Source organism: Amblyomma mixtum, chromosome 3 (assembly GCF_055824585.1).
Source record: "Amblyomma mixtum isolate Tamu chromosome 3, ASM5582458v1, whole genome shotgun sequence".
Taxonomy (NCBI): domain Eukaryota; kingdom Metazoa; phylum Arthropoda; class Arachnida; order Ixodida; family Ixodidae; genus Amblyomma; species Amblyomma mixtum.
In genome coordinates, this window is record NC_143014.1 from 241,056,665 (window position 1) to 241,081,666 (window position 25,002).

A 25,002-nucleotide genomic window follows, 5' to 3' on the forward strand; every position below is an offset into this window, starting at 1 on the left:
ATCTTTTTTACCTAGCTCCATTACACTGTGGAATGACTTACCCGATTTCATAGTTAATGAAACAGAACCCATCAAATTCAGGCAGTTATTATCATCACATTTCAAGGGCTGAGTTATTTTGTCGTGTTTTTGAGTGTGTGCATGTGTTTTTTTTTTCTTCTCAAGTTGTTCTTGAGCTGCTGTGTCTTTCTCATGTTAATATTTTGATAATGGTAATGTTGACCATGTATCCTGTACTTTGTATTTCTTGTTGATTTTACTGACCACTGATTATGAAACGACCTCCCCCCCCCCCCCCTTTTATGTAATGCCCTAAGCCAAGGGCCCTTAAGGGTAAATAAATGATGATGATGATGATGAGGTGAGTGTGTTGTTTCACAGCAAACAGTTCTTCATAATATCTCGCTCATAAGCCCAGATCCTGAGATGAGGACAAGTCCTCTTGCTTGAAACATTTGCTTGAGAACTGAGGCTTCACTCTCACCAATGTTCATTTTGTACTCATAGCATTAAGGCATTTGTCCCATTCAGCAGCAGAATATGCTCATTATTGTTGCACATGTTCCTTGAACACTCATGCCATATCAATAATAGCTTAACTGGATGTCGCAAATAGCTTTGTAGAGTAAATATTTCTCACGTATGAATGCTCAGAAGAGGGACAAGAGCATCCCTACCTATAGCCATATTACCACATTTACTCACATAATGAATGCACATTTTTTTCCGAAAAAAAAAAACTAAAAAAAACCCAAAAATTTGGGACGTGTGCTCATTACGCAAAGTGAAATATTCAGAATAAGAGGCGGTAAAAACTGGACGAAAAAGTAGGCTGGTATAAATAACTACTGCATCCGGCACAGCTCTTTTTGAAAATGAAACAAACGCACCTTTCAGCATAGTTTTCATGCCGGAGAGCACAGTTTCCAACACACTTAGGAGCCCATCATGCTGCCTAAAGAGAGCAATTCTAGTTCACTTTAACACAGCTTTCAGCACTCAGCGCGATGCAAAACTACTACAAGTTCAAACAATCCTCAGTATGGCACACTGAACAGAGAAATCCTTTGCGACCAGGTGTGGATTGTTCTGGTTGTTAGACACCCGGCAAAACATTCTTATAGACCGGTCGTTCTGCAGGGTGAGACATAGTAGTCTTTACAATCAATGGCTGGCGCCTTATATTATATGCGTACTTGCTGGTGTTTAAGAAAAGGCAGCGGCTAACACTTCCCATCAGTAGCAGACTGCATGCAAAAAAAAAATGGGCTGCATTCATTATGCAAATAAATAGCTACTACTTTGACACTTTTTAAACGGAACGTTGGTTCAACTTCAGGGGATGTTTAGAATTAAGCCAAGCCATCCTGAACACACTACTGCTGAATCAACCTAGAACAGTAACTATGGTTAAGCTTCCTTTCTTCTCAGGCTTCACAAAATAATTTTGGTCGGTAGTTTAGTATTGCTGACAAAAGCAGTTTTTTTTCTTTGAAGTGGACACCACCGCCACATACCTAAAGGCGCGATTAAGGTACCCACTGACCCAGGGAGCCAGTCATGCACCTTTACTTTCCTCAATATCATCGCAGTCTGCAACGCTGCCAATGCCGAGTCTCTGCCTCCTTTGACACATTTTGCTCCACTGCTGCGTTTCTGCCAAAGCATGCAGCGCACACCTCACTCACTACCGCCACATAGCTCCAAGCACGAATGACATTTCCACTGAGCCAGGGAGAACCAATTACGCATCTATCCTTTCCTTTCGTGACTGTCTCAAATTCTTCGTGTCGACCAGCAGATTTCGTAGGGTCGGAGGCTTATAGTGTTTTTTGCACACAGATGGAAGTTAATGAAGGGGACCACATGCAATGCCTAGCGCGAAAGTGCGGCAGTAAAACACGAGGCTTGATCGGTTGTGGCCACAGCACAGTGCTCTCATGCAGTGGCCAGCGAAGCTAATCTGTTTGTGCTGAAGTGGGTTCGAAACCCAGTTGCGGCAATATTATTCCGTAAGGTATCTGAGAGGCTTCAGACAAATACTGCCTGTACAGAATTGCTAGTGAAGTAGTGAATTCGCACTAAAATTAATCACTTACGTCTCTCCATCAAGTTCTTCATCGATTTCCACTACTTCGATTGTTTCGTTGAAGACAGCATCTTGGAAGGCATTACCATCCTTGAAAGGAGGTAAAAATAAAGCACATATCAGGCAACAAGCAACAAATTGTGCAGACGAAAAACACTCAGGACCCTTAGGCAACTATAGAGTCCCGGGATAACTAGGCTTCCGTTCAAAAATTCTCGCTACTGCTTTCTTATAGGAATGTTCTGCTCCACGTATGCAGGGGAGCATCCTGACCTATTCCCATAATGCACTCAAATATGATCCCCATAAAACGGCAGCACTTGCCCATCATGAATCCAAAGTAGCAATAGGCACGCAGAGGCTGCAAGCAAGGTTGTTTCAATCACTTCACCGTGCATACTTTGAATATGAACTATTCCACACTAGTTGGCAATTTGTGCATTAAGCAGTATGTATCAGTGGTTTTTAACTACTACATGCCTGTCAGGTAAAAAAAACCGCCGTCTGTGGAAAAATGATGCAGCATTTGGTGCAAATTATCATCTCAATCCCATTTCATAACAGCCTCAACAAGGCAAGGAAAAAAATGAAATGAGGCTATACTCCAAGCCTTTTTTTCTTTTTTTATGCTCTTGCTTCTCAGTTCAGAGCCAGTCCTCTGGCATAAATGCACTGTACTAGCAAGACCTGCGCCATTATTAATGCGGTTTCAAGTTAACTGTGTTAGAGGTGGCACACGACTTGCACACAAAAAGTACTGTATTAGCAGAACTATAATCTACCTTTTTTTTTTTTCCATTTTGAAATTACAAACTTGGGGGGACGACCAACAATCAAAACCAAAGCATGGCACCATTAATAAAGGCGAGACAAGCGAGATAGCAGAGATGCTATAGTGTGGTTTGTCATTCGGCTATTTTGCACGCTTGTTTGGAAGGTTTTTTTTCCTTTTTACTTTTACTGCGCACTTGCCACTCATGGGAGAGCTGACAGTTGATGGAAAGGCCGGAGTTCCTACCGTGGCGGCACCGGCACTCACAACAGCAGCGCTTCTGGCGAGTGTTGTTAGCTGATGGAGCTGCAGACACTGCTTACGCATAGTTTCTCTTTGGCTCTGTTAGCCACATTTGACTTCACTGCTGGCCACGTTTTACCAGTTTTTATTGTCGTGCTTTGTCAATCATCATGAATGTTCAGACTCTGGTAAGCATTTGAAGCTTGTTCATGGGTACATTCAAGAGGTTTGGTTTATGGGGGTTTAACGTCCCAAAGCGACTCAGGCTATGAGGGTCGCTGTAGTGAAGGGCTCTGGAAATTTCGACCACCTCGGGTTCTTTAACCTGCACTGACATCGCACAGTACACGAGCCTCTATAATTTTGCCTCCATCGAAATTCGACTGCTGCAGCTGGGGTCGAACCCATGTCTTTCAAGTCAGCAGCCGAGCGTCATAACCACTGAGCCACCGCGGCGACTACATTCAAAAGAGCCGTCATTCTTAATGGTGAACAACTGAGTGCCGGGCCCCAGGTTCGGCGCTTTGGAATGTGTGATGCAGGTGCGGTGGCTGCAGCGGGGAAAATTTTCAGTTGCTACACACAATGCCCTTGTGTCGTTGTTTGCTGTGTGGTTGTTTGCAATGTGCAGGATTTCTCTGGACAACGACATGCTGAGGGACTGAAGCAGCGATGACGATGGCACAAGTGTGGATGAGTAGTTCAGTGACTAATTCCTTTTCCTTGCAAAGAGAGATGCCCAGTGCGCAGTTCGAGCCTCCAGCCGCACTCGTGTGCTTTCAATCCAATATAAGTAGCATGCTCACAGCACACATAGTTATTGTGCTGACAACTACGATACAAACACCAGCACTGTACTGCACTCCTTCAACTAGTGCGCACCTGGCGCCCACCGCCACCCGACAGCGGGCCGCAGCCGATGCGCGCACTGACACGGGTTGGCGCGCGCAGACCAGTGCAGCGGGAAAACTAGCGAGAGCCGCAGCTGACTCGGGTCAGCGGCGGTGGTTACTCAGCGGGTTTCGCCAGGTGCTCGCAGGTTCCACAAGGGCAGAGTGCGAGGCTCTCGGCTTGCGATGTGTCGGCAAAGGCCTCGGGGACAGCGAATAACTGTCGCTGACATAGCTTTCCGCTTGCGCCTCCCCGTGTTCGGCTCTCGTCGCACACCTGTCTCGAACACTCCCACGGCCCGCGACTGGCCCCGGACAAGCACAACTTTGCACATACGTCATGCACCCGCAGCCCAATCAGCGGATCACATAGCACGACACCATGCAGCACAGCCGAGATCCCCGTGCGACTGGAGGGCCCTAGCAGGTGGTCGGGCGGCGTCCAGAGCTGCACCACGCCTCCATTAGCGAATGGGGTTTCGCAGCAGTCGAAAAGGGACCGCACAGGCTGCCCTACAGACAGTGCGAATCCCCACGGGTTCCGAAATGAAAGTGCACCAGGATGCGACCATGTGGAATCTAACAGGCATACTATGTCTGCATTAGCATTTCAGTGCCGCACTTTTGCATCAAGATATTATGCTCGCGAATTATTAGTGCCCACACTAATACAGTCGAACCTCATTATAACGAACACGGATACAGCGAATTATCGGATATAACGAAGTGAAAGAAAAGTTTGGTTGGACATGCTTTATTTCTATGGGAGTTCTATCTGTATAACGAAACGAAAAATTCAAAATTCGACACTATATCGGTTATAACGAAGCAGTTTTGTATTCACAGGGCTCAAAATGCGCAAAGGGGGAGGAAAAAATTTCAAAACACGCTAAATTTTGATCTTTTGAATCGCCCACACCTAAAATGTGTTTGAATCACCCGCGCTTCCGCACGCCACGCCATCTAGGGAGAGCGAATGAATCTAGCATCAACGGCTGCGTAGCATGTGACTGACACGTGATCGAACCAACGCCCGTCAGGGCTGTGGCATGTTGCAAGTTGCGCGTCCGCGCCGAGGGTGGCGCCCCGGTCGAAACGATTGCAGCGATCCTGGTATCGGCGGTAAACGAGGCTGCAGTTAAGCCTAATAAAAGTGAAATTTTTCGACCACTATCAATAATAAAAACATGCTTATGAACTAAATTATAACCAGCCATAGGTATTAAAAATAAGACATCAAAGAAATTAATTGCGAAGATGACGACGCGGGTAACGCGGCAGCAGACGACGCACGGTCAGCCGCGCAAGCGAAAACGGCGACGTCGGCGACATTCGCACTGCAGCAGCGTCATTGGCGTCATGTCGAGTCACACAGTGAGCTTTCCTTGGAGTCTTTATACTAAGAACTAGCACTGCAGCATATTATGTTGTCCCTAGCCCAACGCACTGTGATTTCTTCTACACGAGTCAAAGGTTGAAAATTTTCTCTGCCTTTCTCTGCGTGTGTTTATTCATAGCCACATACTGATGTGTTTCAATACAGGTCAGATGTTTTACTTCTCTGCTATTTACCTAAATCTGTTACAAAGTCGCGTACAAACGTATATTCAGTCATGTAGCATTTTATTATGTATACTGTACCTTGATACCTTTTTTTATCCCCTATATATTCTCTGTGCGCTCATGTCTTCTAGGTTTACATAATGGCGTTTTTTTTTTATTTTTAGGATGCCTTTTACTGATACTGCAATGTCACTCATACTTAAAATCATTTTTTGGACATCGATTGTCACTGCTGATGTTCTTTTAATAAATTGTTCTTTGTACAAAAACCATTTACGCTTTTCGTTCTCGATCGAGCGCAGCTGCTAAGCAGTCGCGCCGCTCGCCACCATACACCATGCTACATCAACAGACACATCGAAATACAAAAGCGAGTGAGCAGATTCCGTAAGTACTTAGGAAATCAAGCGTGAATGCAGCGCGGGATCAGTTAATCACCACTATTTACAAAGCTTGGATCGAGCTAGCGGCCGCCAGCACCAGGAACGCGCGGGTACAGTGCAATGTAGCGCGAGCAACCGGCCACAACCAGCCGCCTAAACGCGCGCCGCCATATTGGATTTTTGATGCGTTTACCGCCTCTCCCAGGTGCCGCCACCATCGCCTTCGAAAAAAACGTCCCCATTGGCTCTATGAGAGTGTCACTCCCTTGCGCCCGTGCTCCCCGGCCACCATGCCGGCACGATTGCCGACTCGCACGCTATCTCCGCGCTATCTTTATGATCTCTGCAGTCCATTCCGTAGACGCTGTCGCGGCGTTCTTACAGCAGTTTCGCTTGAAACGAAGATAAAGATCTTCAGGGCGGTTGACAGCGGGCGTAAGGAAAAGTCATTGCCGCGGACTTCGGTGTCGCGCCTAGCACTCTATCAACCATCTTGAGCGCAAGGCAGAAGGTTGCAAACGTCCACTCTGCAGGTGTTGTGGAGAATGACAGCAAGAGTGTAAGGGTTTGTCACCACCAGGATGTTGAAGATGCTTTGTTTGCATAGTTCAAGGACGTTATAGCGCGTAACCTGCCTGTGTCTGGTGCCGTCCTTCAAAGGGAGGCGAGAAGTCTGACTTGCGTCTGAGGCACAATGACGTTTATGCAAGCAGTGGCTGGCTGCAGCGATTTAATGACCGCCGTCGGATTGTTTGCCACGTCCTGTCTGGTGAAGAAGCAGCCGTTGGCGCTGAGAACTGCGAGAAGTAGGCAGAAAGCTTCCAAGCGGACAAATTCGGCGAGACGACATGGCGTCAACTGACCGTTCCGAACATTACGTTCGAGGAATTCATCTGTGCAGATGACAACTTGGCTGTGGCGCCCGAACTGACCGACCAAGAAATTGTGGATCAGGTGGTTTCTACAGATGATGCTACAAACAGCAATGCATGTGAAGATGGCGAAGTTGAGGGGGTACCTCGGGAACCTCCTTGTGGCCAAATCAGCTGACATCGAGAAAGCGCTGCTCTGTGTTGATTTCGTCGAAAAATTTAACCTGTCAAATAGAGCGAAGTGCCGCCAAACGAAGATTACGTCGTTTTTTAAATAAATTAGTTTTTGCACCTGGCCAGCATCTTGACTTGTGAGTTCGCTCTTGCTTTCCAGTACGAAATGCAAGGCGAGGTTTGACATGCTTATACCACGCGTTGAATTAAAAAATAGTGCATTTTTTCAACCCTGTGCTGTCCATCCTAAAGTGCCTTTACTTGGGTTTATTAACAGACCTTTTCTGACGGAATTTGAGTGCATGCTTTTATAACGAATATCGGATATAACGAACGAATTTCCGCTCAAAATGCGACTTCGTTATAACGAGGTTGGACTGAATCATGGTTCAATTTACTTTTGATGTGACTCGAAAGATTCCTTTCCTCGAGTTCAATAAGATTTCTTGTGTCAGTGCCTTCACTTGCCCAGAACTGCAGCAAAATTTCTATCTTTCCATGGGATTTTGTTCGGTTGAAAGGTGAGCAAAATGAATTCTTTTCGAACAGAAAAAGGTATGGTACAGTACGTAGGGTTCAATGTTCTGAAGCTGTGCATGAACAAGGGGGAACAGCAGAGTGAAGGGCTTTGGATTAATTTCGACCACCTGTGGTTCTTTAATGTGACATCGCAGGGCACACTGGTGCTTTTGCGTTTTGCCTCCACCGAAAAATTATGTCATTCATTTAGCATCGAGACTGGCTTCGCAAGTTTAGGTGGAGTTTTCTGCGAGCCAAACATGCATGCATGAACCACACGCATAAACCTTGAACACTGAACACTGCAGACAAGGTTCATATACTTCAGATGAGAATTATCCAGATGCTGATAAAAACATTGTAGGCCATTTATGTTCTTGCTGGTTTCAAAGTCCAAAATACAAGGGTTCTCAAGGACTTTCAAGGCTTCATCAATAATTTTTCAAGGACTAATGAACAGAATGCTTTACCAAAGCAACATATTCTACATGTCGCAAATTTAACTTTCACTTCACAAGAATCTCGTCCTAACCAAAATGCACAACCTAAATTGCTTTTAGTCTTGTCTTTCCATTTTTCCCCTCCTAAGCTCAACAGTGAAGCTGACGTCTTGCACCTCTCCTTTTGCAGTCTTCCTCAGACTCTTGGGCTTTATGGTATTTATCGAATTCAGGTCAGTGGTAGTTTCTAATTTCTCAGTATAAGCATCTGTTGAAGGATTCAACTCGATAAAAACTGAACTTTTTTTTTTTCTCCACAAATCTTCAATTTCTCCACGAAGACAATGCTTTTTATTTATGAGCTGTTTTGAATCTCCGATGTCTGAAATTCCATTCTGATCTGCAGATGAATGCAACCTCATTACAACAAACATGGGCATTATGAATTATTGGCTACATCAAACTGTTCCTTAATATTTTCAACAAACACATGCATTTCGTACCCTACATATCAAATGCGGTCTGCCATAAAACGGATATATCAAACTGCCGAGTGCCAATCAGTGGCCGGTTAGATGGCATGCCAAAGGCTATGTCTCACTACACGGGTGACTGGTGGTGGAGTGGCAAGTGTTTGCGCCACGGTTCATGCTTTACGTCGCTTTGCCAACAACGACACAGAAGATACAGCAGCAAGAAAAGCTGGTAGCCAGGCATCCGGCACCTGTTCACTCCTCTTGCACCCGCGTTATTTGTAGCAGAGGCGGTGAAAACGGCGGCACGTTCGTTCTGGCGTCCAATTTTTTATGCAACACCACTGCAATGCGAGGAAGCCAACCTAGCTGGTATTCTTTCTGCCGCTGCGTGCTGCGGTGCAGTGCGCAAAAGACAACACATGTAAAAGCTACATTCACATATGCAGCAACAAATAAATTACTATTATTTTTTTTTTACGTCAAGAGAATAAAACGAAACGATGGGGGGAGCTGGGGAGCCAATGCTACAGCACTTTTGTATCCATGTCTTAAAATAAAGGGGGGGGGGGGGGGGGGACCAAGACCCTTACGCAGTAATCCTCAGATGGGATCGAGCAAAACAAACTTCACTGCCCTGTACTACCTGAAGCCCGTTATGCTAAGCCTAGTAGAGCAAAACGAAGGCTCAAACAAAAACGGACCTCCAAAACTCTGAACGTGTATAACCTAACAAGATTCAGACTGATTGGAAGGCACATGTTGCTAATATAACTTCAGCGACTCCAGGGGGCAGTGCCACACATTCTGTTTTGGAAGACAGCACTGCCACACTTTCACGTGCATCTGCTGTCCCTGATACCACTCTGACAAATTCACTTAAAATTGCTAATGTTGGCTACTGCATGCTAAGGAGATCAAGAGCCAGTCCTGAAGGCTGCATCCAGCCGCTGTCGTAGACGGCAGGCAACATCCTTGAAGGGTGTCTGGCTCTCGGAAGCTGTGACGGGAATGGAGCAAGCCCGACGGAACCTTGGTGCTGGCATCAGCATGTTCTGGCCCAAGGCAAAGCCGCTTGAACAAAGCCAGTAGAGGGCCACATCCTAAATGAAGAAAAGAGAGATAAAGCACAGCTGCACCTCTATTATTACGGTGAGTTCAAGAAGCTTGAATTTTAGATACTGCCAGTGCACTGTAAGTGGCTAGAGGCCACTCTGCCTTCACCAAGGGCGCAATATGAACCATCAAACAAGTAGATGTACCAGAAACAGATGAAATGGCTGAATTCACACCCAGCTTGCCTTCATTATAAATTAAATGAAATGGTTTACACAACTGAATACCAGTAAAACTGGTGCAAAAATTGCTGGTAAAAATGGGTGCAAAGTCTGCCAAATAAGACAGGCAGGTGTCACCAATGAGAGCCCCATACATTAGGCTCTTATGCATATACATGCATGAAGCATGAACAAGAATTCAGCACAACAAACAGACAAGACTCCAGCAGTTGGACTAGTGAGTAGATATCTTGTGTCCCACCTTGATGACGGTATTCTAATTGTTACCTGGCCATCCAGCACTTACCACCTACTGAATATTGCAAAGCAAAAAGAGAGACATATACTTGCTGGATAAGTGCATTTCAGCAGTCTGAGATGACGCAACAAAGAGTACAAGAATGACCAAATGCTGATGCATTCTTTTGGCTGCCCATTACTGAGTGATGAATGTGGTGAAGGTGCAACTGCAAATAATCTCAAAAGTGGGGAGCTACACAGAAATTGCTGAATGAAAATGGAAAGTTTCATGCTCCAGTTCAATTAGGGAGAAAAGTTAATTAGCTGTACGACATCACCAGCCTAAATTCAGGAGGGCACAATAAGTTTTGTGACACCTATTAGGCAGAAGTGCTAAGGTTTGGTATTGTAGGGTATTGTAGAGATGAAGAAGACCTCAAAAAGACAATGACACAGAAAGATAGACACATTAAGCACACTCTTTACCTGCCTTTTGAGCACTTTTTCATCTTTACACCCATTATAAGGCAAGCAGGTTCACATGGCTGGAGATGAAAAGATGTTGTTTCTGCGTGGTTTCTGCACTGGTTTCGATTTGAAGCTCAGTTTTCAAAGTCAAGCAGGTTTCCGACAAAGACAGGCGAAATCGGTGAGTGGGAGCCTTAGTGCTAGTGCACTAAAACTGGAGGAGACTTCGATAGCATTAATGGGTCGATGCCCATATATGCGGGATTGGTCATTCTCTACTTTACAATCACAGATCGCCGAGAGTCCTAATGCACTCCTGGCACAGTGTTGCAGCGATTAAGCGATAAGTCACTGCCCTGCGACGGCAGGTGTTGTCAGCGGTCAGGCTTGCGAAACCCAGGTTGCTCTTCCCAAGCAATCTGTGTCACCAGACAAACAGAGGCAACCCACGGTGCCAAAGACAGAGGCGAAATCGGTGAATGGAGGTCTTAGTACCAGCGCACTAAAAGGTGCATTTATTGAGTGGCTGGCCAAAACATATCCCCCTACACAACAAACTGGCTTCAGAAAGAGCATGCCTACGCAAGACATATTTCTGATTCTCAAACATTCCAGAGACATACCACAGCACAAATTTACACGCGGGTCACGATTAACATAAAGAAAGCCTTTGACACTATCGCATACGGCCGCCTCCTCCAAATTGTAATTTGCACCAACTGCGGCCCTCACCTCTACAACTATGTCAAGGCTTTTCTAAGCAAACATACTGAACAACTCCGCTTGCCAGACACAACCTCAGCCCCAATCCTTCTCGCAAAAGGCACACTACATTGCTCCATAGTACCCCAACCCTGTTCAACAAAGGACTGGCAACACTGTCCAAACAACATCCTTGACCTACATCACACATTTTAAGCGGATAACCTCCCCCAATGGTGCACGACAGGGGCACCTGGGACGGTTGAACGAACACTACAGGCCGCAAAGACGTAGTAAAAACCCACCTTTCTGCCACAGGACTACCTTCAGCACCAGAAAAATCTGAACTTCTACTTCTGACATGGAACAAATACCAACAAGAACATAACCAATGGCAGCTAGGGAACAACATTCACCAAGTGAGCTCATGTTGGGTTCCAGGCATTCACCTACACATAAATCCAACTAATAGAATGTATTTACCACCATTCGTACATGCCAAACTCCAACCCACATGATCAGACGAATTGACAGAGGACATGCAGGGCTACATGAGGGCCAGGCATGACAGCTAATCAATACACTGGCACAGCAAAATTCTTTATACCCTTCCATACATTCAGTTAAATCAGTGGCAAAAATCTCAACTCAAAGCTGCACACTTAACACCTTGTATAAAGCCGCCCTTCACCTACCCATCCAAACCTTCAACTGACATCTCTATGGAACAGGCCTCTTTCTGTCATTCACGGAACTCCTTGAACAACACAGAGATCGACAAATAGTGCAGCTGTCTAGCTCAAAACAGGGCAGACGGGTACTCCAGTGTGCTGGAATCCCTCCCATAGACCTCCCTTCTATCACATAAGACCCTTTCCCAAATCCAAATCTTCACATCCCCCTTACCATGTGACGTGGACTGCATCAGACATGAGGGCCGACGCAGGGCAAAAGCTTCTCATCATCAACCTTCTCCGGATCATACTCTCATTTACGCTGACGCTGCATGCACTACCATGGGTGCAGCAGTATATACAATCATCACCATCTCCCAAACTATCCTCACGGAGACTCTGGGCCCATTCTCCCCACCCCCCCCCATCAACTTCCACTCTAGAAATCCTCCCAATAGTGGCTGGCCTGCAAGATGCCATGAAGTTGAAGGCCAAACTACATGGATACACCTTGTACTCTGATTCTCAAGCAGCTATCAGAGCCATCCAAACAGGCAACCTTCCATCTCTCCCCCACACACTGACTGAACTCTCCCCAACCCCAGTTTAAATTAGCTGGGCTCCTGGCCACGCTAGGATTGCAGGTAACGAGCTGACAGATCAGTTCGCCCATGAAACTTTAACCTGGGCCCCTGTGATTTCCTGGCCATATCCATTGTCCAGACTGGCAGCCCTTCAGTATCAAAAGCAAATCAACATGCACTGTGACAACCTTCGAGAAAATATACAGACCATTTCATCACCCCACCTCGCAATAAGATCTACACCTAATCCATTCATGTGCCACGCAAAATTTAGCTCAACATTCTTTTTTACACCGGCCATGGGATGTCTGTACAGTCATCGAGCCACACCTTAATGTTCCAACTGCCCAGAACACTACACCAACCTCTCCCACTGTACCTTTGAATGTCCACCATCCATACAATCACCACTTTATCCCTAACCTAATCACCCCTAGTTCATGGAGCAATTGACTCGTCTTGGACCAGCTGCAAGACCAGCTGGCCCTCTCAAGCTCCAAACCTGCCACCAACTTAGTGGTTGACATAAAAGCTACAAATAAAGTGTTTTCTCCCTCTCTCCAAAAGACAACATACAAAATACAGAATGCATTCATGACGCTGCAAAATGGTGATGCAATAGCACAGCACATACGCACTGTCTGATAAGCGCTGAGCGCCAAGGGTTGCAACTGCAGGAAACAAAACCTTACCCAATGTAATATACCTTCACTTAAGTATTTCCAACTACTTCCTAACATGGCTGTGTTCCTAGGTTCATCCCAGAGTAGCAACACTGCAGCAGTTTAACACACTGCATTTTATGGCAGGCTTGCTCTATGACCTAACAAGCTGCAGCGCCAGAGGTTACGGCATGTTGTGTCTAGCTAGACCATGCAAATCCGACACTCTTAATCAGCAACAGAACTCAATACCACAGTTCACGGTAGCTCCCCACTCATGCTGGGATTCGTTCAATGGTTTTTCCAGTCAAATTTAGCATGTTCTGCCATGGTTTGGGCCACAGACAAAAAAGAAATGCAAGGTAATGACGTGCTACATGCCAGCCTGCCAGACACTCTGGCTATGACGAGTTCAATGAGAACAACTTCCTTCTTCTTAGTGCTCTGAAAGATGACGCTGTGAGAACATGACAGAAAAGAAACCTGCACAGCTAATCCTGTAATGCCCAGCATATTGCAGGCATAAATATGTGATTAATTTTCATTTCTGCTCGCAAAACTAAACAAATTATAATTTACTGAAAGAAATGGTCTTTTTCAAGATATATTTTATCAGAAGTGATAGGTAGGTAGGTAGGAAAGACTTTTATTGCTCTAGAAAGGTGCTAGCAGCAGACGAGAAAGAAGAGGTCCATCTTCCTTCTTCTCACAGGGTCGGTGCCCCTATTCTCCAGGGCTCCGCTGAGCTTCGCTGCTCATTGGGCGTGCTGGATCAGACCTTGTTGGCAACCCAGATCGCCGCTGGAGAGCCGGCTCTCCCACTGTTCTGCACTCGGGTCTTTGCGAAAGTTGTCGTTTTTACTGCATTCCCACGTGATGTGGTACAGCGATGGTTTGCTGCCACACCACGGGCAACGGAAGTGATAACAAACTTGAAACAAACAGCCTTTCCTAATATATAGTTATCCGAAGTGACACCAAAATTGAAGAAACAGTCTTTCCTAACATATTTTGTCAGCTGCAAAGATGCAGGAGGACCGCTGAAAGATAAATTCAAACAAAAGTTACCCAACTAGCAAAACAGCCAAAAATTTCCATGGCCTTAATGCTTCACTGGCAAGTGATGGAGGAATTTTAAATTTTGATCTTGATTTACTGTATATGCCTGCGTATTTGTTCCCAGTTTTATTGCCCTTACACGTTTAGAAATCGTCGAAATTAGCTGATGACGATGGTGATGAATTTTTATGGCGCAACGGCATCTGTGGCCAAAGAGCGCCATGGCGCACGGTTTTTTCTTCCACTCAAGGAGGGGTCAAAGACACAGTTCCAAAGCGTTTCACCCTGAAGAAGCTGAGCACCAGGTAGGTAGGGGAAAGCCTGCAGCCCTTGCACCACCGGCGGGTACCCGGCAGCACTGGGGATCAAACTCCGCATCTCCCGCATGCGAGGCGGATGCTCAGACCACTAGGTCACCGCTGCAGTCATCGAAATTAGCTAAATTTAGTTAAGCTGTAATCATATTTTTCTAAACAAACCTTTAGGTTTTTCACATTTATGCAATGAAGAGAAGAGACCATCAGTGATGAAATTCTCGAAATTCATAACTTTTATTTAACATTTTAAACGGGGACATTTTAAAGGCATCACAGGTTAAGAGAAGTTCCTTTCTCAAACCTTAGCAGTCTGCAAACGACATATTGAGCACATGATATTATTTTCCATGATTATGTCCCTGTGGTTGCCAGAGAAGAGATGATGATTGTTACTTTTGGCTCCCAATGTGAATCCTCCTCTTCTTGCCAACTTGTCAGCCCAAGTTAAAGCGTTGTTATCATAATCAATAACTGTTCAGTCTAAAACTACAAATGACACCCACAGAAACACGCTGGGTCTGTACATAAATTAGTTTGGTGTCTAGAAAATTGTTACATTCATTACAACAATACCTGGACGCTTGTACTATAGTTTCAGTGAGAAAGCTTGTCTGTCTGGCAAGTCAATGCAGTTAGTGGAGCTAGACTTCCTGGGGAGAAGAAAAGTATCATATTGTGCTAATAGAAATGGAGCATTCATAGCGGTGACTGCAAGGTGACTATAAGTAATCAAAGCTGTCATCAAGCTCTTAAGATACTGTCTTTTGGGCATTACGTTTGTAAAGGTTCCACACAAGTGCTGCCCTCTTGCATGTTTAACATTTCTAGCCACTGCCGCTTAGAGAGTGACAGAAGCACAATTCCTGCTTTCCATCATTTACTGAATGTGCGCTCTTAATTGTGCTACTAATCCTCCAGTAGGGAAGCAAAACAGTGCAATGAATTTGCAACATGCTCTTGGTGCAGTAAGGAAGACAAGGAAAAACAGCATGCATGCATGGCTGCTGCTTCACCAGTGGGATGACCCGTCAGGGTTGTAGCAGTAGCACTCCCTTCAAAGCACCTTGGCTGAAACAGTCATTTCTCCTGCCTCCCGCCCTCTTCATGTATTTAGTTTAATCTAGAGGCGGGCCAACAGCCAATAACCATGGACAAGGGCATGATCCATTGCAATGTGACACGAAGGAAAAGAAAACGGTGAACAGCAGACTCACAGCAGGCATAATCCAAGCAACAGGAACACTGACGAGTGCAAGACCCCTCATAAAGTTTGTGATCCATCTCCGCAGCCACGCCATGTGTTTCTGCCTCTGGAGTACGTGGAACTGCACAAGCAAACACAACACACAAACTGCCATCATCACAAGCCACCTCTTCAGTTCTCTTGTTAAGCACACAGATTTTGCCGCTAGCAGATCTCAGATGGATACAGTATCTTTCAGAAACAGAAGTTTACACTGCCTGGCAAGCAGTTTTATTTCAACAGCTAGAAAACGTAGGCACAACTATAAGAATTGTCAGAAACCTGTTGCCTTGTCTTAAACAAGTCTGAGTAGCTCAGTCCAACTTGCATGCAATGACAAAACAAACTGACTGTGAAAGGCTGTTTCTAATCGGCATTCATCAAGTTAGGAGGCAGTTAGGAGAGCGTACTTCACAAATGGTGCCGCCCATTGTGGCCATTTAAGTCAACTACTGTCCTTGCAAATGTTATGGTTCACAGCAGCATGTCTATTTTGAATATGATGCAAACGCACTTTATCTTGAATTTACTTCCAGCTGCAACATATGCACCAGCAGCAGGTAATAAAAGAGCATACTTGTCTTCCAACACTTGCTCCATTTTTTCAATCGCGACAAAGACATTGAGTATGCCATAACTGCTTTGTGGTGCTTATCGAAACATGCAAAAAAGAAATAAATGCAATTAAAATAAACTGAGCATAACTATACAGTTGCAACTGTAATCCTTTCATTTCTGAAACCTGCTATATCTCAAGAGAATTCCTCTAAAACACACTGGAGATTATAGCATTCCAGTGTGTATAAAAACGTTTTTCTTGCTACATTTCCCCATGAAATTTGTGTAAATTTAAAAAAGTTAATTTATTTATTTTCTTTGAATAAAGAAAAAAAAAATTAATGAAGCATGAAGAAACTTCAAAAAGTAAACCCTGCATAGAAGGCAGCACGATGAAATCTCCCGGGCATTTCAAATCAATTGACACAGCTTTTTCTTTTAAAAGCAATGAAACATATTTCAGTCCATTCTGTTCACATGGACTATTGGTGAGAAAAACTGATGAGCTAATTAATTTCAGTTCTGTTTTTTATGCACTCTATAAAGTATACAATGTTCACCGTGCCATAGAATCCACTTGCAGAGACCGCACTGACATATTTTTACATACTGAGACATATGTTACGTATCGAATAACTTTATTAATGCAAAAGCATTATATGGTTCAGTTCTAGGTCATTTGTCCGCAAAATGTGTCCGCAGAAAGCAGCATCATGTGACGTCACGAGTCAACGCCATACCAAGTCACATGACAGATGATTGCAAAGATTGCAGCGCCTGTGTACGTCTTTCCTTGTTTCTTGTGTCCCGTCCTTTGCGCTGCTCCACCACGATGCAACAGCACCAACTAGCCCAGCAACTTGCTCTTCTGATTGCAAAGAGTTCAGGCCATGTGACAAGCAAGCTACATGCCGGTTTTAAGAGCATACCCCAATCCCCACCCCCCCCTAATCCACGAAGGTGCAAATGAAATCCCAGCGATGGCATCACTGGCTGACCTCAATGTGGTGGCAGTGTTCTCAATTACATTAGCACCAAAATTTTGAGCAACCGCTCGTCGTGCAGCATTCCGGGTGGTGTCATAGCATTTCTCTTTGCATACAGCTTACATGTTTTAGTCAAGCTGGAGGCTAGCTAACGACAGAGGCTCGAACCGATGACATATGCACCTTGAGTTGCATGATTTAAGGCGCGGTTGAGGTGTCTACTGAGATGTCGTGATACGAGAGCTACTGCGCCCTTTCTTTTGCTCAAAAACCTTTCCTTTCCTCAAATGATACGTTTTCGCATTCCTCCACATTAGCATGCTTACATAAAAGCCCCATACCCAATATGACATGCTGGAGAACTTCATCATCAGCTTAAGACTTGAGAGTGTGCTGTTCAGCTAGTCGGTCGTACTGTGCACACACAAACAAGGATGAGAAGGGTACTTGTTGTGTACCCTTCTTGTTTTTATTTGTGCGCGCGCAGTACCCTTTGCTGATAATTCATCATTAGCCCTGTAATGGCGAAGCATGAAGGGACAAAGGAAAATAATTAACTGCTTCACCGTGCAAGCTAATGCAACCAGACTGAAAAACTAGGCTCACAAAAGTGTTATCGCCATCGTTATTTGGCAAATCAGAGCATCAGGAATTCACAACATTGGATATTTTGTTCAGCTTAAGCACAGCAGCTCAGCAAATCGTACAGGTAGCTATCGATCCTGCTTATACCAGGATGTACATTCCATGTCAGTGCCCACTCTAAAATGCACAAGGGCCAGGCCCATGCAGATCAAGACCACTCAGCGTAACATTCCTGAAAGCGCCACTATCTGGACGCCATCAATAATATTTTCATTAGCCAGCAAAATAAGCATGCAAGTTTTTCAAGTTTTAAAGTGAAAACTACGGGACCTTGTGCTTCGATCGCCGGGTGCCTAGTTTTGACCTTCAAGTGAGTTAAAGGTCAAACCATGAAAAAGAGAAAAAGAAATTGAATCAATATCCATGACTTGGAGACGAACCCGTGACAGTGCGAACAGATCTCGTTCAAGGGCTGCTCAGCGAGACCACTAGGCTATCGCCGCAGCCAACACGCCTCGTGTTAAACTGCACCACACTCTAGCGCTGTGCATTGGAGAGCGTCGTTTTCATCAACTTCCATCTGCTCCGTCCAGTGGCGACTAATGTTTTGAAATCAGGAACGAACCTAGTTTGCGTGAGATGTGAGTTCGAGATGAAACAAAAAAAAAGAGAAAAAAAAAATAATCAATATCCATGACTCGGAGTCAAGCCCATGACAGTGCGAACAGATCTCGTTCAAGGGCCGCTCAGCGAGATCACTAGGCTACCGCCGCAGCCAACACGCTTCGTGTTGAACTGCACACTCGCGCTGCGAATTGCAGAGCGTCGTCTTCATCAACTTCCATCTGCTCCATCCTGGCCTGCTCACCGTAGTCTTCTATGTAGCATAAATCCGTGCTTTCGCTCCAATTAGAAATGCAGTAAACATTCTCTGTAGTTTTTTGGTGAAGACATGCTGCGATGAAACGACACTGACTGCCACAAAGAATCCCATACAGAGCTATGCGAGAAAGAATGGCGAGCTAGTACGCAAGGAATCAGTGCATTAAAATGGCATTGGGTATCCCACAGGACTCACCTCTATGTTCATTAGGTTGGCAACACCCACAAGAACGGGAATGATGTGCAGTGGGTCAGGCTGTGTCAAGTTGGTGAACCAAAGCATACCACCCACGCTCAACTCAAGATACGTAGCTTGCGCAGCTGAAAAAGGCAACATGTCAGAAAAATAAACCAAGGGTGGAAATGGCCCTGCATTACACAGTGTGTGAAAAAATTGTCCCTCTGCACACTCCAGTCTCCCAAAATAACTTTGGTCCCTCATGCGTGGTGCACGGAGAGACCTCTGACAAGGATTAAGTGAAATTTTCTTTCAATTGGCTGTTCTTGTCCACTGCTAATGCAAATGACTCATCCATAGCCTGTTCCTCGTTATTTTGAATGCCCGCCAGATGAGCTGGTTTTGGCAGATCAAGCCTTCTCCCACTGCCTTTCGTTACGTTCTCCTATTCGCTAGCCTTTGCTCCGCACACACAGTGACAGTAAAAGAGCAGAGAACAGTCCATAACAAGCAGCGTCTATTCTTTCTTCATTAAGTAGCGGTTTAAAGAGGATTATTCGTCAGCCATGCCAGGCGCTCGGACTATGATGTAAGCCGCCATTCCTCATAAGTGTGTCCCATTGCCACAAGTACAGGAGAGGAGGCATCCAAATGGGCCCCATTGCAAAGCAAGCAAAGTGATTGGTACTGAAAATAAAGGAAGCACTGTGACAGCAAATGGCAATGCCCTTCACTTCAGTTTCATCTTGAGGTCGTTGCTGGCAGCTGGATGAACTGTCCTTGCAATAAACAGCCAAATGATTCTCTGCCATGTTAACACTTCAGATAAATGCTAAACAGATGCCACCACCATTTTCGGAAAAGTTATTGTTCCTAACTATTACTGCTTACTTTGAAGCTTCACAACAGATTCTTTATACAGAGCAGTCACTTGGTACAAAGCAATTTGTAGATACAAGGCTTGTCTAGAATTAAGTGTAGACACAAAGGCTCGCTTACAAGAGAAGCATTGTTAGCAGGCTTTCTGTAATGAAAGTGGCCCAGTGAGTTCCAACATAAACATAATTACACTTCACTGATTTGTCTCCAGCTACAAAACAGCAACAAAAAGAAGAAAAAGCAGTACTGTAAGTGGACACAACTGGACACAGTGCTACAGCAGAACCCCGCCATAGTAGAAACTCAGATATAGTAAAATGAAATTGTGGTCCCATTTCGCCTCCAATGGATGACTTTACTTTTTTTTTTATTTATAGTAAAGATTTTTTTTACAAGAAACGGCTGCAATAAAGGGCGTCTGGCCACGGCAACATAGTTCCCGCAGAATGATGACATCACGGCACGCGTGAAGTCAAAGATTGTGAGGCCAACGTTCGGAGGAAAATGGATATCGAAGACGATAGAGCGGCGCTTTCTGAGATGGTTTCATCACCAAGCTAAAGAGCGCAAGGAGAAGCCAACTTTGGGGCCGTGAGGCAAAGCGCGTGGTGCTCATGGGGGGAAAAAAAAAAAAAGTAAAGCCGGCTTTGAGTGTAGAAAGAAAGCATTGCGGTTCACTGAGAAAGGAAAGCTGATAAAAGTGCAGTTATGAGTAGAGAAGGGAAGAAATGGGCGAACGTTCGCAGCACGGTAGCGGCGGCACTGCGTCGGCAGTTCTGCCGCTCTTGACTGCCACACACGTTTCTTTACCACCTCTTAAATGATGCTGAGGCAGCGGAAGACGACGCTGTGTTCACGCAAAGCTTTGGTTTCAACATGGAATCAAGCTGCTGTTATATTCGTACTTCCATACAGCACAGACATAATCGAAAGCGTTATAGATAAAATGTGAGAACTGAAAATAAAAAATTATCACATAGAGGGTTGATAAGAGCAGGAAGGAAGGTATTTCTGACTTTCTTTTATAAGCCAACACTTTGTACTTTAGTTAGTAGCCAGAGAGCATCCTAAGAGCCATGCCAAATCACCAAAAACTGTATAGCAAAGACCCTAATATAGTAAAGATTTTCGCTGGTCCGAGTGACTTTACTATAGAAGGGTTTTACTATTAGGTATAATTTGCAGCTTTAAAAGTGTCAAGATTGTCACCCATATAAAAAGAAAGCATGGCTACTCTATGCCAGAGCAGCAGCGGAAAGGGCAGGCTACCAATAAATACTAGTACCACAGGAGGGGAAGTGGGAAAGTGGGGTCTGCAGTGGCTTGCCATATTTGAATGATGCTGTACTTGTTGACTGACCACAGCACATCTAACAGGTTCATTTCACTTCCCGAGTTCCATGTATAACATAGTGGCCAGCTTAAAGAACCTCAACACGACAGCAGCAAGAGTGGAGAATGCTGGGCTATCTGCGCTTGCGATCAGTCAGTTGTGTGGGTTTAGCATACTCAGTTTAAGCTCAGAGGAATGCCATGCTACTTGAGCCAAAGGCATGTATGCAGTGTGATCTTCGCACACTCAATTACGCTTAAAGAAAACATCTTCATTTCAGCTTTGTTTGGAGCAAAGGTTTGATGAAAAAAAAAGAGTCACAGTGGTCAAGGTCATGTCACTGTCCGTGCTGCATAGATTTAAAGCCAGTCAGTCAAAGCTTAGAACACCAGCATTCCCAGGCCTGCAGTGCGCTGTCTGAGTGAGCTCAGAAGACTTTGATGAAACGTGACTTCACTTGAACTTGCGGCAAATTGGTGAAACTGGCTTGGTTAACTGAAATGATATACATAATTTGTTTCATCAGCATATGGGGATGACATCAAGCAAGTTTCTATCATGGACACAGAGTAGAATGTCACTTAATTTGGTTTTCAGCACTGGCTGGTAAGCGGATGGGATTTTTCCATCCACATAAAAATCAACACTGAGTGGCAACAACCTAAGCTGAAAAAAGTCGTGATGTCTCTGTATCCGTCTGTCAAAAAAACGGCAACAAGAATCTGACAGGCTGCTTGCAGACATGCAGTGGAGGCAAAAGCAGATGGACTGCTTCTTGTGTGAAGAGATTTTCGGTCCCATGGAATTAACAATGCTGTTGCAGGCAAAATGTGACATCACACAGGAAATGAGAGCTTGTGCTGGTCGAAACTATCTGGATCTGGTGCTGACCAAAAAAAACTATCATGGTTCACATGAAATGCAGGGCACAGAAAAGAGTCCGAGAGATTTCTGTTCCTTTCCAGTGAAGACACACAGCATGGTAGTGTAGTTTGTTTTGAGACCAGGTTGCAAACTATGCTGAAAGAAAACAAAAAAAAAACAACACTATTTGGCGTAATGTTTTGCGTACTATTTTATTTATACTCAAAGTGCTGGCTACAGATATGCATACCCTATTTGCTCACATAATGAGCCCACTCTTTTTCCAGAAAAGTAGACATCAATTCGGGGTGAGGGTTCATTATGCAGGGAAAAAAGTTTCAATAGACTTTTTTTGTAAGAGTCTGTCCATCTGTCTATCGAACAAAAGTGTGCGGTTGACAAGTTGTGTCCCTGCACCACCAGAGTTAAGCATCATTTGCTTCAAAAGATGCTTATCATGGTGTGATCCGACGATTTTGAGACAGCTGTGGCGAGAGAAAATAGTACATGCTGCAACCAATCAAGTAGTCTAATCGGACCCAGAAAACTTGGGTTTGGAAAACCCCACATGCCGCTGAAAGATTGGTAAAAGCTAGGTGCAACCTTATGGCACAGCGTACTTGCCTAAATCCTGGTATGGCATCATGAAGGCCATGTTCCTGAGGGCGACCGAGAGGCTGACCCAAAGGGGCAGCTGGAACAGCACCACCAAGGCTGCCTTCATTGGGTGGCAGTTGTCCCGCACCACCAGCCGCTGTAGCTGTCGCTTGAACTGCATGAGCCAAATGTGCTTTTTTGAGCATACTCCTCAGGAAGGATGCAAAATTCCTGGTTCATCAAGACTGAAAGCCAAAGTTGTTCATGAATGCTTGACACATAAAGTTTGTGTTCACTTATAAGTTCCAGCTAATGCCAGATGGTTATGGCATTAGAGATGTGGTTTACACCCAAAAATTTTGCATTTTGGAGTTAGCTAAGGGTGGTCGCAAATGTGGAAAGCTGATTGGCACATCGGTCGCATGATCACAGCTGCAAGCCCCTAATCTCTAATAGGAAAGGGCAGCGTTGGAGGAAAAACTACAAAGCTCCTCACTCCAGGAAGCCTTCCAACATGCTAACAGCAAAGAAAAGCCATAAATGTTAGTAAGGTGGGAGAAAAGGGAACAGAAACCCTCAAGAAATTGTAAGGGACAAATAGAAATAAACGCCTAGCTTAATAACCACTGTCAGTGATTAGTAAGCACAGCTCAGAAAGCATGACCGGGAGCACTGAATGATTGCCCCTACGTTACTGCCAGCTATCAACTGAAGAGAGAACATGAGAAAAAAGTACACGGAAGAAAGATACAGAGCTCAGAAGGCTCACAACTATGGTAGGAGTAGCTACACTGCAGCTTCTTTCATATGAGACTGATGGAGCCAAATAATAAACTCCCAGAACCACTCAGATTAGGACCTCAGTATGTACAGTTGGTGTCACCCTTGTGTAGAGCACCCAGGCAGTTTGCACTAAAATGCCTGAACAATTCTACAGCCTCAGCTAGTGCCTTGACAGTATTTTTTTTCTCAGTGAATACAGAACGTATGCCTCACAAAAGCCATCAAAAGCTATGACAGAGCGTGTTCTCACCGCTGGTTCCCAGATAATTGACACAGAGAAGGGCTAGACTTGAAGAAGGAAATAAATTGAGAAAACAAACAAAGAAAAATTTCGGTGATAGGATATAAGAAGACTACGCTTCTCTTTCTGCACCCACTGAATAAGTTAACCTGAGGAGCGGAGAGAACATTTCAAGAAACAATGACATGTTTTCTTTAGGGAGAGAGCCTGCCCACGGGGAATTATCACCGCATTTTCCATTTCTTCTTGCAGATACGAACGAAGTGCTAATCCTAGAGACATTTTTTTGTGCTAATTAAAGCAGGCATTTTGCGCGGGACCACTTTTACGTGAGTTGCAGGCAACTCATGTTGCGAACAACATGAAAATCAGGTTCTCGCGAAAATTAAGTCCTTTACAGTGTTCTGTAAGCTAGCTTGATGCATAAGGCTGCATTTGAAGAAAATCGATGATGAGCTAATTAAGCATCAAAAGCACTCATTGGAGAACGAAAAAGATGACTGGATTCTTTTTTAACACTGTGACAACGCAAATGATAGAAAATTTATATGACCGCGACGTTTTACAGGCATACGTACGCGTGGCGTAACGATTTAGTGAAAATTTGTTTTCGGAAACAAATTTTCACGAAATCGTCACACCACCCACGCCCTAGCTGCAGCACCAACAAACCGTGCATAATGCTACAATTAAAGACATTATGACAACTGAACACTGCGTTCGAACACAGAACGTGCACATTCGAAACAGCCCGATAAACGCACGTTTTTCCTGTAAAGGTACCGCGCTTGCTTTTCGTTGAGATTGAACATGCGCACAGCTTGCGTTGTCTCGCGCTTCAACTCTTGTGCAATGCCGGCCATTTCGCGGTCCAGATTGGCGAACCTGGCCAGCACATGATGCTGGTATACGGCAAGCGGCAGCGTGACAGCCACCCGGAGGGCCAGAGACGTGACAACGATGGTCGGGCCCCACGACAACCCGCTCGCCGAGTGCGCTGCGTCCAGCAAGTCTTGAGCATACGCTACGGGCGTCGACTGTGACAAAGTCTGCGCCCATGACTGTAGTGAAAAGCACCTAACAGGGCACACGCCGTGGTAGGTTGACGGTACTCCTCGCTGCAACAGCCCTTTGCGTTCCACTACTAGGCAAGAAATCCGCAACGCAGAGCATGCGTCGCGGCGAAACCGCGTTCCTCCAAACCGAAACATGTTTCCTGACTACACTGACTTGTCTTGGCTTGCTTTGGCCATTCGAACGCATTTTTGTTCTGACGGCGGCGGCAGCGGCGGACACTGGCGACCATGGTGTGTGGCTACAGAAGCGTTTGCGGGACGGCAGGCTGGAAACGCTGATTGGTCGATGGGATGCGCTTCTCCGTGACGTTTTTTGACTTCGCCCTCGTTCTCAACCGGACGTGGCGTCAGCGCGCCTTTCTCGACCTCTCCCTAGAGCGCCTGGGGAATCGCTAG

The 25,002-nt window shown here is 45.1% G+C and overlaps 1 protein-coding gene across 7 annotated transcripts in view; it reads right to left on the reverse strand.

The window, feature by feature from the left end:
- LOC149354165 (cytochrome c oxidase assembly protein COX18, mitochondrial-like) overlaps window positions 1-24,754 on the reverse strand; it is a 30,010-nt gene extending 5,256 nt beyond the window's left edge. For 2 of the 7 annotated variants that reach the window (XR_016291197.1, XM_089583099.1), the window contains exons 1-5: window positions 24,295-24,754; window positions 22,534-22,681; window positions 18,852-18,976; window positions 15,616-15,726; window positions 2,100-2,179 (exon numbers count right to left, since the gene is read on the reverse strand). Coding sequence is in view for 4 of the 7 variants with exons in the window: in XM_089583099.1 (XP_089439225.1) it covers window positions 2,100-2,179; window positions 15,616-15,726; window positions 18,852-18,976; window positions 22,534-22,681; window positions 24,295-24,741 (911 nt within the window). In the remaining 3 variants the exon portion in view is untranslated. The other 5 variants (XR_016291196.1, XR_016291195.1, XM_089583101.1 and 2 more) reach the window with 5 other exon arrangements.
- Window positions 24,755-25,002: the final 248 nt, after the last annotated feature.